Raw genomic sequence first — 12,520 nt, 5'->3', positions numbered from 1 at the left:
ATCCTGATGATATTTATTTCATAAATGTAATTATTTTTCTAAAACATATTAAAATAGAAAACATGTTTTGTTGATCAATTTATACAAAGAAAATACCAATATAGTAATAAAAATACTTAAAATATATGAAAAGCACCAGAACATTAGAGAAATTACACTGGCAACATTTCTAGGAATATATCTTTTATAATCGTACAATAAAGTGCTATTAAATCCAGTCAAAATTAGTGATAAGATATAAAACAGGGTTATGATATGAAATTTGAGGCTAAGCTTACCAGCAATTGTATCTTAGGCTACTTGCAGATTAAACTAATGGTATTCATTGATGTTTCCATGGAAAATCTATTAATTTTTATTCCTCAAGTGAAACCAAAAGTCTAAATCTAAACAGAAGTCCTTGGTAATTTGGTCATGAATAAGTAAAGACAAGATTAAAAATAAAATGATTGATCAAGGTACCAAAGTAATAATCATGCAAATGTGACCAAATAAAACCAAATAAAGACAGCATACAATTAAATATAAATATCTTATGACTAATCAAGACAAGTCCAAAAGTTCAGATGCTTTTGATTTTATGGTTAATTTTCAATAATCTGGTTAGTCACGTTTAAAAGACACACAAACATTAACAAGGTCTGTTACTAAATTCAACTGACAAGATATCAAGCAAGGATATTTTAGTGAGCTAATGTCATCTTTAGATAAAACATTAAAGGGACACTGTCAGATCAAGACATTTCCCATCTTGGCTAATTAATTTCTCACTTATTTGCTAAGGAATGAAAAACATATATAGGTCCTTTGGGCTAATTATATTAAGGCCCCAAACCCACCATGTAAGGAGGAAGCCATGCATGCTCACAGGGTTACTATACCCAGTACTTAGGGTAGACTGGCCTTCTGCTTCATGTTTGGAGCTGGCAAATAGAAAAAACAAACGAACAAAAACAAGCTAAATTAAGACAAAGGATCATGCCAGTGTCCTTTTAAGGTTTTATTTCCTAGGCCAATCTTCAAGGACTCCATTCTATTATTCTTCACAACTCAGTTACCGAATCAATCTCTTCAACATGAAAGTCGACACTTAACCTCAGAATAATAATAAATCTCCAAACATGATTCAATCAGAACTTAACATTTATTTTACAGGCAGACTATATTTTCTCGCATAAAAAGCAGATATACATGTGAGTCCAAAGGGACTGAAAGCAGTCATAGTAATGAGAAAACAGACTTCATTAGCCTCTGCTTCTGCAAGGTCTATCTTTTTTAAGACTTTAGGGACCATTCCAGGTAGGTATTATCATACCAAAGGCAGAGTATCAAGTAAGTCCATTTGCTTTGAAGGTTTTAAAGTCCATCCATTCTCTAAGCACAAGCTAACACTCAAGCTCTTAGGGTTTTGTGTGTGTGTGTGTGTGTGTGTGTGTTTTCTTTTTGGCCTTACAGAAATCCCAGCATTTTATGCTTCCTTCCCAAGGCTGATATGAACAAGGAAAATTCTGTACCCAAAGTAATTACACTGCTTAGCATCTCAAAAAAATTGACTTTTCAAGCCAGGTACCAGTAGCTGATGGCTTTAATCCTAGCTACTCAGGAAGCTGAGATCTGAGGATTGTGTTTCAAAGCCAGATTGGGCAGAAAAGTTCATGTGACATTTATCTCCAATTAGCCAGCAAAAAGCTGGGACTGGAGATGTGGCTCAAGTGGGAGAGCGACAGCCTTGAGCAAAAAAGCTAAGGGACGGCGCCCAGACCCTGAGTTGAAGCCTCAGTACTGGCACAAAAAATGGCTTTTAAAAAATGTTGTCTAATGCCTTTCATTTAGAAATGAAGGTGAAGATTCTCCTTCTCTGCATGAAGGTGAAGATGGAAGAATGGAGAATCAGGCCTTTATAGTAAGTTATGTAAGGAACAGTGTCCAGCCACAGTGGACAACCCAAAGCTGCATAGACTTATTGGGAAAGGGGGATGGTTTGGAGAGACTTTCTTTGTGGACATTCTAACATAATTTAAAAAAGCCAACCATGCTTCACTTTCTACATTCTACCGAAGTTAAAAGAGTGTTCATTAAAAAGCCCAGGATTAATTAAGAGGCAGGCTGTTCAGGAACACTGAGAAACAAAGGCTAAGGTGGTTTGGCATTAAATAGGTTTACATTCCAAAAGAATATTGAGTATCATCTGGAAGGAATTCTCAAAGTACAAAGTCATGATTACATAAATTACTCTAAGTAGTTTCCTCTTTCTAATATACAGGTTCCTTTATATACATCGTATAGAAAAGCTAGTAAGTGGGCTCAGCTATATTAATTCTGTCATAAAAAAGCAGTTTACCTATTTTTTGGCTGCAACAAAGCATGTTACTCGTCCTTTTCAGTTCAGCTAAAGTATTTACATGATTGAACTTAAGCTTTTTAAGTTTTCAAATTGAAGGGAAAATAAATTAAAATTAAACTAGTAGTTTACACAATTCATATAGTTTTACTTACTCTGCAACATTTCTTTATTCAAACAATTTATTTTCAAGACAAGTATGTGTTGCTCCCATGTACGTGCTGCACATTTTCTTTTGGAAAGAGCAGATGTGCAATGTTATTAGTAGCTTGGTTGGGAAATTTGGAGTCTGTTACTTTTTCCAAATCACGAATGAAGAAGCCACATCTTTAGCTGTTCAATGAATAAAAGAAAGAAACAACAAAAGCAAGCAAGAGCACAGTTAAGGCAAGTAGCAGCTGCTGGAGCCAAATACAACGCTGAACTTGGTCTTCAAGCTTCCTATTGCTTTCTAATACTCGATTGAGCTGAAGAGAAGAAAAAAAAGAATGAGAGATTTATATTAATAAAACAAGTATTAATGCTGGGAATGATGAATAGGATTATTAGAATTCAAACATTGAAGGGATGGGGCCCATCTGACCTGAAAGGCTTGGGGCTACAAATGCAGGGAGGCACTCGGTTTGTTTCTGGATAGATGTGTCTGTGCCTACTCTTGTTTCCAAAGGTCCAATTTTCTAGTGAGACAGGAGCAGAGAAATCACTTCCTGGAGGTACAGAAACCCTAACTCTAAGCACTCATCCCATTGGTCTTTCCACTGTAACCACTTTCTTTTTTTCTGATGCTGGGGATCAAACCTAGGGTTGCGGCTGAGCTACATCGCCCAGCCCCCATCAAATCTAAATCTACTGCTTGGAACCCTTTGTTGCATGACGGAATTCTTTGAAACTTGCCAAAGCACCTGATGCTTTGCTATTTAATCACTGTTGCAAACTAAAATGGCCAGAGCTTTTAAAAGGTTACAATGCCAAAAGTAACCCACTGTTTGTCACTTCTTATTTGGCTTTTCTTCACAAACAAGAGAGCATTTTCATTGTGTCTCTGCCAAAGGTTTTCCCCCATGTCAGTGAAAAAGTGTTGATTAGTAGTAACAACTGGCTTTAGTTAGGAAGAAAGGACACTTACCTGCAGATGTAGATCTTCACTGGTTTTATCTGACATATTAAAAGCATTGTCTTTTAATGTGAGAGTGTTTGGTTTATTGCTCTCAACAGTATGGCATCTTAACCTATGAAAATCCAAGAGAAACACAATTTCTTTAAATCGTCATGGAATTTTCTTAGGGAAAGAAAATATAAAGTCCAAAAAGAAGCTGAACACAGGATAGAGATAAAAGGTTTCCTTGCTCTTCTGAGGATCAAGTTAAGTGAGAGAACAGCTCAAAACTATCTATTCCTCTTCTATCTTCATTTATTTTGCAGTTTAGGGGATGGAACTTAGGACCTCACAAATGCTAAGTAGATGTTGTACCACTGAGCTACATACCCATCCCTCCTATAGCTTCTTGATGGATATATGAAAAAGATTGTTGATAATGCTTAACAATCCTGGTGATTCAATGGGAAGTTTTTGGTTTTGGGGGGGATAGAGTAAAAATCATGAAAATATCTTACAATTTGAAGGCAACCACCCTTTCTAGATGTTGCTTTACTTGGGCATTCAGTACCAAACCACCAGACTTTCCTTCCACTTTCTAGGAAAGAACAGTGATCCTCGTTTTTTTTTGGAGGGGTCATAGGGCCTGAACTTTGGGTCTGGGCACTGTCCCTCAGCTTTTCAGCTCAAGGCTAGCACTCTACCACTTGAGTCACAGCACCACTTCTGGCTTTTTCTGCTCATGTGGTGCTGAGGAATTGAACCCAGGGCCTCATGCATGCAAGGCAAGCACTCTACCACTGAGCCACTTTCCCAGCCCCCAGTGATCCTCTCTTGACAGTTTCAGAAAAACAAGTCCTTTAGTAACTAGTAAAACACACAGTAAAGAAAATAAAGCAATTCCTATGTAACAAAACGAAAATCAAACTTCCTCATTTTCAGAACCTTTTTTTAAAAACCACACATTAATCTTGAATATTTTCCAAGATTATTAGTTTCTTAACCTTTAGAAATGTTGTTCATAGCCATGCCTTTAGCAACACAAACCAAAACACACAGAAGTGAACAAATAGCCGGGCTCTTGTGGCTCATGCCTGTGATCCTAGCTACTCAGAAGGCTGAGATCTGAGGATTGTGGTTCAAAGTGAGCCCAGGCAGCAAAGTCCATGAGACTCTCATCTCCAATGAACCACCAGAAAACTGGTAGTGGCACTGTGGCTCAAAGTGGTAGAATGCTAGCCTTGAGCAAAAGAGCTCAGGGACAACGCCCAGACCCTGAGTTCAAGACCTATGATCTAAAAAAAAAAATGAACAAAACCGGAATCATTATCATTTAATAAAAATAAAAAAGGGTAGGAATGGTGGTACCCCCAAACCAGCCACATCTCTAGTGCAGATTTTTTGTTTACACACATACACACACACACATATCTACAAATTCCCTATAAACAGGAGAATGCAAAACATATTTTTCTGTCATTTATTTACTTTCTATTAACAGATCACAAGAGCAGTTACTTCTCTAACTTAATGTATTTTTTGAATGGCGGCAGAGTAGCCTTTACTATGGACATATTCAAATGCTTTACTGGTGACCACTTGAGTTCTTTCTGTCCATGCTTTCACTCTTCCAAACAATACTGTAACAAACATTCTGGTCACATAGGTGAATATTCCTACAATGAATCTCTGGGCAGCTCCACGTTATTGATCTGAGAAGAAAGGGATAGAACCTTGTCCATGAAGGCAAATCTCTATTTCTGATTCTTCCACCACACCTGGAATCCTGGGAGTACAAAAAGCTTACCTATGCTCTACCACTTTGTTCCTGGGAACTTCTTTCCAGAACTGAGTCAATTCTGCTGGCCCAGTGCCAGATGGCTGCTCCATTTCTGCAGCCATTATCAGAAATCGGTCTTGGGCAGAAACGGTTAAGCCTATAATCCAGAAGGATAATTTAACATATAAACAAGTCATCACAACAGGCTGGGCATTTGGCTTAAGGCATTATTCTATAATGCAAGATTAATTTAAAAAATTAAGGAAAAGGAATTACTTCAAACACTGAGAAAATCCTGAGCATGAGAAATGTTGGTCCTTTGAAATTTAATTTCAATTGGGGTCAGCTTAAACAACTTCATTCATTAAAAAAATAATTACATTTCAGTGCTTGGAGGGTTTTTTTTTTTTCCGGTCAGTCGTGGAGCCTGAACTCTGGGCCTGGGCGCTGTCACTCAGCTCTTCAGTTCAAGGCAAGCGCTCTACCACTTGAGCCACAGCGCCACTTCCAGCCTTTTCTGCTTATGTGGTCTGAGGAATCGAATCCAGGGTCTCAGGCATGCAAAGCAAGCACTCTACCACTGAGCCACTTTCCCAGTCCCTGGGAGGGTTTTGTAAACCCCTTTGAGCATCTCCTTTTTTATGTGTGAGAAAGATGTCCACAGTGAGGCCAGGTGACTTGCTGATACTCTGCTGATTTCTAAAGTTTAGCCCCAAATCTCTGCAGACTCAGCAACAGGATCTGGGTCCCCAGTCTCTAGCACATCTACCGTGGTCACCCAGGGACACTCACCCCCATGTGGAGACAGAACTATATCGACTGATGCACCAGGATCACAGCTGCTGTTGCTTGGCTTCACTCTGTATTTTTCGGGAGCAGTTGTTCTCACCTGTTCAGAAACAGTAGTCACTTAACAATCTGTATGGTACCAACATGGATGGTAGAGGGATGGTTTAAGACATACCTTTAAAAAAACAGCTTTTGCTTCTTTTATAAGTCCTACTATCACACAGCCTTTTTCTGAAACCCTTCAAATGAACCCATCCACTAAATACTTACCCTACTGCTAGTAGTCTGAATGTAATGATGTAAATTCACAAAACAGAATGCACATGTGCAGAAATTAAAAACTGTGCACTTATCAAAGCACATCCAGAACAATCTAGTGACTCTAAGAAATACTAGATTAAGGAACATCTACTATGTATGTAAATGGCAGCGGACTTGATCTGGTTATACTTCTTAAGGTACTGGGTATTGAACCCGACCGAGACTGTACATGCTGGGCAAGTACTCTAGCACTAAGTCTGCCCAAGCTTTGTTGTAGAACTTGTGATCCTTCTGTCTCTGATCTCATAGCTGGAATTGCAGAGGCAAGCTACCATGCCCACCTGCTGTCACATTTACACATCATAGCCAGTATCATGTTACTGATAAAATAAACCACACTCCACAACCTACCATACAGGAGGAAGAAATGTGATTAAATAATTCATATAATGAACAGTGCTTTTCTTCAGCATTTTTTGCAACAAACATTAAATTCCAGAATTAATCTGGATAGTAATCCGTTAGTTACATAAAGACTGAGATACAGATCCCAGGAAACTTTTAGATGATCTATGCCACTTAGAACTAGAAGGAAGTATGACATGCCTCAAAAAAACAAAAGTGAAACATTATGCAATGTTCAATCGCTATAAAAATTGTTCATTATTCAATTACTAATCTTTCAATTAGGTTATATACTAAAGCACATCCCATATCATACTTTGTTATGTTGTTAAGATATTTACCTTAGGGGGGGTGGGGGGAGGCTGAGAAGGGATGTGAAGGGTAAACAAAGGAGGAGGCTGCAATGCTTGATAAGAAATGTATTCATTATCTTGCCCATGTAATTGTAACCCCTCTGTACAGTATGTTCACAAAAAATAAAAAATAAAAAAATAAAAAAAGATATTTACCTTAAATGCCACTGTATTTTTAGTTACATTTGTTAGCACTATTAAAGTTTTCTTCTCTCCAGAATCTGTGCTTCCAAAATATAGTTCTTCTGCTGGACTAGGAGGTGACAGGAACAAAAGGCATTTGCATTACTCAGAGCAAATAACAATGTAAATATTAACTGGAAAAATTTAATCTTTTATGCTAATTTATATAGCGTCTTCTAAAAAAGAAGACTACAAAACAATTAACTTATACAATTTTGTATTTTAATCTTACTGAGACAGTGCATGCTGGAAGCATGAAAAATCCCTATAGTTTTTCCCTAAGGTCAAAAGTAAAATAGGAAAGAACAGAGGAAGAATTAAGAAGCATCTGAATTAATCTTATAATCAACACAATCTTAAGGTGCATTTATTTAAACATGTCAGATGACTAGGGATTATAAACAAAGCACTGAATGTATTGCTGTTTCAACATTCCCTAGTTATAAGCAGATTAGGGCAATGTATGCATGGTTTTAGGCTAACAGAAAAGAGCATAACGTAAAAAGGGAAATTAAGAAAGTATCTAAGTAAGAGATTAATTTCTGGCTATACAACAGCCTTCCCACATAACAGAGAAGGCACAAAACAGGCAAAAAAATTTTGGAGTGGGAACCCAAGGAAGAACTTTAATTAAATAGCAAAATCAGCAAATTTCAACATTCAAATTTTGCTAGTATTTAATACTATTGTAATGCCTATAACCTAAGATAAAAAAATAAAGATTCAAGCACATTTTGTGTAGTTTAATCATCTTAGTCAAACTGTATTAGATAGCAAGGTGCCCGTGGATCACACCTGAAATACTATCTACTCAGTAAACTTAGATCTAAGGATTATGGTTCAAAGCCATCCTGGGCAGGAAATCCCATAAAACTCTTACGTCCAATTAAAGAGACTCTTTAACAAACCTTAGACTTTCAGATATATCTTTATATTGAATGATTTTTAGATAAGTAATGCCCATGTCTTAGGGACCTAAGAACCCTCTGGACAAGATGGTAAAATAGCATGCTTGTTGGCTTCCTTTTAGAGCCTAATCTTGTGTGTGTGTGTGTGTGTGTGTGTGTGTATGTTTATATACTGGGTCTGGGGCTTGAACTCAGGGCCTGGGCACTGTTCCTGAGTTTATATTGCTCAAGCCTAGTACTCTACCACTTGAGCCATAGCTCCACTTCCACGTTTTGGTGGTTAATTGGAGACAATAGTCAATAGTCTCTCAGATTTGTCTGTCTGGACTGGGTTCAAACTGCAATCCTCAGAGTTAAGCCTCCTGAGTAGCTAGGATTACAGGTGTGAGTCACTGGCACCCACTTTAGAGACTATCTTAAGCTACAGAAGAGACAGGTGAGTTGCTCTCAGTAACCAGCATACAAATTGTGAGCATTTCTGGAGAGATGAGTATTAGCCTGACCCTTTGCATATGCAGGAGTAGCATTGTGATTCTGCAGGGGGTGCAAGCAGCAAGGTTAGAGCCAAAGAGCAGCCCTGGAAGCTGTCCCACTACAGCCAGCCTTTCTTCCTAGTTGTTCTTCTGGTCAAACCTCAACAGTAACAGATTAGGATTTATCTTTTGACAGGCCTCCTGTGAAAACATGGACTGTGTGACTTCCGAACAAGTGGAGGGAAAAATGAGCACAAACAAAACCCAAACTGCCAAGGGAAGAAACGGTAAAGAAAAAAAATCATAGGAAACAAAATGTAGGTGTATGTCTGTTTTTCTCACTCACATACATATACAGACAGTAGAAATAAATCCAATGACAAAGGTAACCAAAACATATGTAAACAAATGCATCCTATCAATTGAAGAATCTTCAGATTTGATTTTGTAAAAGTCTGGTTAATGGACTAGCAAGATGGTTCAAGTGGATGCTCTCCTAAAAAGCCTAGTTGTATGGCTGATATGATACAAACCTAAAACAGTTACAAAGAAAAGTTTCAGGTAAGGAGCAGAAAATTCTATGTAATATAGACTATCACCTACTGCCTTTAAATATCAATATAGGGCTAAATAGATTTACCAACCAAGAGCAACACTGGAAACAGGTCTTCAGACAATGCTAAATCAATGCTAAATCATTTTTGAGAGCCTGAGTTTAGAACCCATGTCCTTGGGTGTGGCAGGCAAGTGCTCTACCACTTTGTATCTTAGGTAACTCAGCAATAGAAATGGACAGGTGCTGAAAAGGGACTTTATAGTAAAAAAAATCTATTTTTTATAGTTCACTTTAGGCTTTTCAGAAGATGAAGTTAACAAATGCCATTTTTAGTGGCATTTCTACTGATGCACTAGCATCAGTAATATGAGAAAAATATTTATTAAGATATGGATATTCACTTTTATTATCTAATATGTGATGAAGGCCCTTTACACATACTCAACAGAAGAAATAAAAACTTAGTTAAAAGTACCTAAAAAGCCTGAAAATCAAGGACAGCCTTCATATAACTCTTAATTTTCTATTTTCACCATTTCACAAATAGTACAGAAATTTTCAATTTTGTAGCCTCACCCTGCAAGCTGATCTAGATATGTTATGACAGTAAAGCCAATAAAAGTTTTATTACCTGATGTGTAATAAGGGTCCTTTAAATACACTCAGGGGTTTTTTGAAAGATTTAATCTTAGAATCACCTTTTTCTGTTTCATCTGTTTTGGAAGTGTATTCAGTTGAGCTAACCTAAAGATTGAAATAGAAAACAAAACATAAACAAAAACAAAAAAAGTTAAAAGATATTTTAGTTTCACACTGTTAGACAGGTCCTTGGGCCCACAAACAAAACATTTTGATTCAATTAAAATTGTTGTCTTTAACATAGATTTATTATATTTAAATGATACATTTAACATATATGAATATGACCTTGAATGCATACCTGAGTGTCTACTACAAGCAGGTTACTGTTGAACATATAACATGATCATTCCCTTCAGAGTCTTTAAACATTCTTAATTCTAATATTTATGTTATAATTTATTGATAGCATGTTGATATTTATTCATCAAAAACATGAAAATTTATGAAAATGAAATAGGAACTAGATCAAGGTAAACACTTTCATTTTTATCTTAGGCAAATAAAAAGTATAGATTGACTGTAATCTTAGCTACTCAGGAAGCTGACATCTGAGGATTACAATTGGAAGACAGCACAAGCAGGAATGTCTGCGACTCTTATCTCCAAGCCAAAAGTGGAGGCCTGGCTCAAATGACAGAACATCAGCCATGAGCAAAAAGCTGAGCCAGAGCACGAGGAGCATGAGTTCCAAGCCCTACTACCATCTCTCTCTCTCTCTCTCCCTCTCTCATACACACCACACACACACACACACACACACACACACACACACCAGACAAAAACTATTCCTTCAAGTGTTACACAAAACATGGGATCCACCTCTTTTACACTGAAGCTGTATTCCAAGTCAACTAACTCATCCAATCTGTTCTTTCCATACACGAAGATGTGGAAGGGTAGCAAGTAAACTGAATTACCCCAAATTACAGAGCCAACTCAGCTACTGACAGAATAGATGTTACACCACGGCTTTTAAATTCAGGTTTATGTTATTCATAAAATTACCTTCTTAAGAGGAGGTATTGGCTCTTCATTAGAAATGGTTTCCAAGGTTTCTTTACCATCACTTTCTATATCTTCTTTACTTGACGTTTCATCCTCACTGGCAATCGGTCCATTCTCACACAAAGGTGTCTGGAAGTCATCATCCACTAGTGGTGGGTAGCTATACTTAAAAGGATCCTAAAAGAAAAGAATTTGTGAGCCAGGCACAGTGGCTCATACCTGGAATCCTAGCTACTTGAGAAGCAAGAGATTGTGGGATTATGGTTCCAGGAACAAGACATCCATTACAACCAATAAACGCTGGGCACAAGCTGGACATAGGTATGCCATAACTATAACCCTAGCTACTCAAGAGGCTGAGATCTGAGAATCCCAGTTTGGAGGCAGTCTGGGTAAGTGTGTCTCCAATTAGGAAACAAAGAATCAGAAGTGGAGGTGTGGCTCAAGTGGTAGACCACAAGCTGTGAGCACAAATGCTATTCAAGAGAGTGAGGTCCTGAGTCTAAGACCTAATATTAGTATGAGAAAAAATGGGTGCAATGCTATGTACATGTCATCCCAGCTACCCAGGAAAAGTGTAAATAAGAGGTCTAGGTTGGACTGTGCAAAAATTGACACCTTATTTCAAAAATAACCAGGGAAAAGTGTTTGGGGGAGATTATAAGTGGTAGAAAATCTGTTAAGTTCAAGACCCTGAATTCAAATCCCAATATTGCTAAGATTACTTTTCTGTATTGGCCTGCTGATATGTAGAGAAATAAATAATTCTTTTGTAATACATTTCAAATTTATTGCTTTGGCTGTAACAAGAGAATTACTTATGTTCCAGAAAGGAAAAGAGACAAATAATGTGAGACAATCAAAAGCTATCTACCTAGAGAATCAAGTTAAATATAGCTTACTCTTTACACCAAAAAGATGGTTAAAAACTTGTTTCAGGCCAGACTCAGGAACATAGCAAGTTCACTATGGGCTACATAGAGTAAACTTTTCTCAGAAAAATCAAAATAAACCTAAACAAAGAACAAAACAAAACAAAACAAAAAAAACCACTAAGAAGGAAAGTCTTTGTACACATAGCATAAATCTCAGTATGCACAGTAACATTAATAATTAGGTGGGGATGGGATTCACTGTTTGCCTTGCATGTACAAGGACTTGGGCCCAATCCCTAGCTCTACAAATCAAAACAAATCACAACTACAAAGATAGTATCAAAAACAGAAGAAAGCAAACAAAATGTTCATCAATCAATCAACTACCACCACCATTAGTTGGCAAAGAAACACAACAAACAAGCAAGCAAAGAAACAAAAACATTGATTTTTGTTGTTGTTGGTTGTAGGGCTTGAACTCTGGGCCTGTGCCCTGTCCCTCAGCTCTTCAGCTCAAGGATAGTGCTCTACCACTTGAGCTACAGCACCGTTTCCAGTTTTCTGGTGGTTTATTGGAGATAAGAGTCTCACGGACTTTACTGCCCAGGCTAGCTTTGAACCACGATCCTCAGATCTCAGCCTCCTGAGTAGCTACGATTACAAGCATTAGCCAACAGTGCCCTGCCAAAAAATTTTTTAAGGCCATGACTGGAGGCTTATGCCTATAATCCCAGCTACTAAGAATGTCTAAGATCTGAGAATGTTGGTTTGAAACCAGCCCAGGCAGAAAAGTCCATGAGCCTCTTATATTTAATTAACCAGCAAAAGCTGCAAGTGGAGCTGTGGATCAAGC

General features: G+C 37.5%; 1 protein-coding gene across 2 annotated transcripts in view; it reads right to left on the bottom strand.

Annotated features, from left to right (window-relative positions):
- Positions 1–2,501: 2,501 nt before the first annotated feature.
- The window catches only part of Mospd2 (motile sperm domain containing 2), a 35,875-nt gene continuing 25,856 nt past the window's right edge, over positions 2,502–12,520 (bottom strand). Inside the window, exons 9-16 of one of the 2 annotated variants that reach the window (XM_013032191.1) lie at positions 10,793–10,969; positions 9,777–9,889; positions 7,182–7,278; positions 6,010–6,106; positions 5,245–5,374; positions 3,468–3,570; positions 2,925–3,018; positions 2,688–2,808 (exon numbers count right to left, since the gene is read on the bottom strand). In XM_013032191.1, the coding sequence (XP_012887645.1) occupies positions 2,783–2,808; positions 2,925–3,018; positions 3,468–3,570; positions 5,245–5,374; positions 6,010–6,106; positions 7,182–7,278; positions 9,777–9,889; positions 10,793–10,969 (837 nt within the window). In that variant the 3' untranslated portion in view covers positions 2,688–2,782. Of the gene's footprint in view, positions 2,809–2,924; positions 3,019–3,467; positions 3,571–5,244; positions 5,375–6,009; positions 6,107–7,181; positions 7,279–9,776; positions 9,890–10,792; positions 10,970–12,520 lie in introns of both variants that reach the window. The other variant, XM_013032190.1, reaches the window with a different exon arrangement.

The sequence above is a fragment of the Dipodomys ordii genome, unplaced genomic scaffold (assembly GCF_000151885.1).
Source record: "Dipodomys ordii isolate 6190 unplaced genomic scaffold, Dord_2.0 Scaffold150, whole genome shotgun sequence".
NCBI classification, from domain to species: domain Eukaryota; kingdom Metazoa; phylum Chordata; class Mammalia; order Rodentia; family Heteromyidae; genus Dipodomys; species Dipodomys ordii.
Note: the sequence above shows the minus strand (reverse complement) of the source record. Positions and strands in the feature narration are given on the sequence as shown.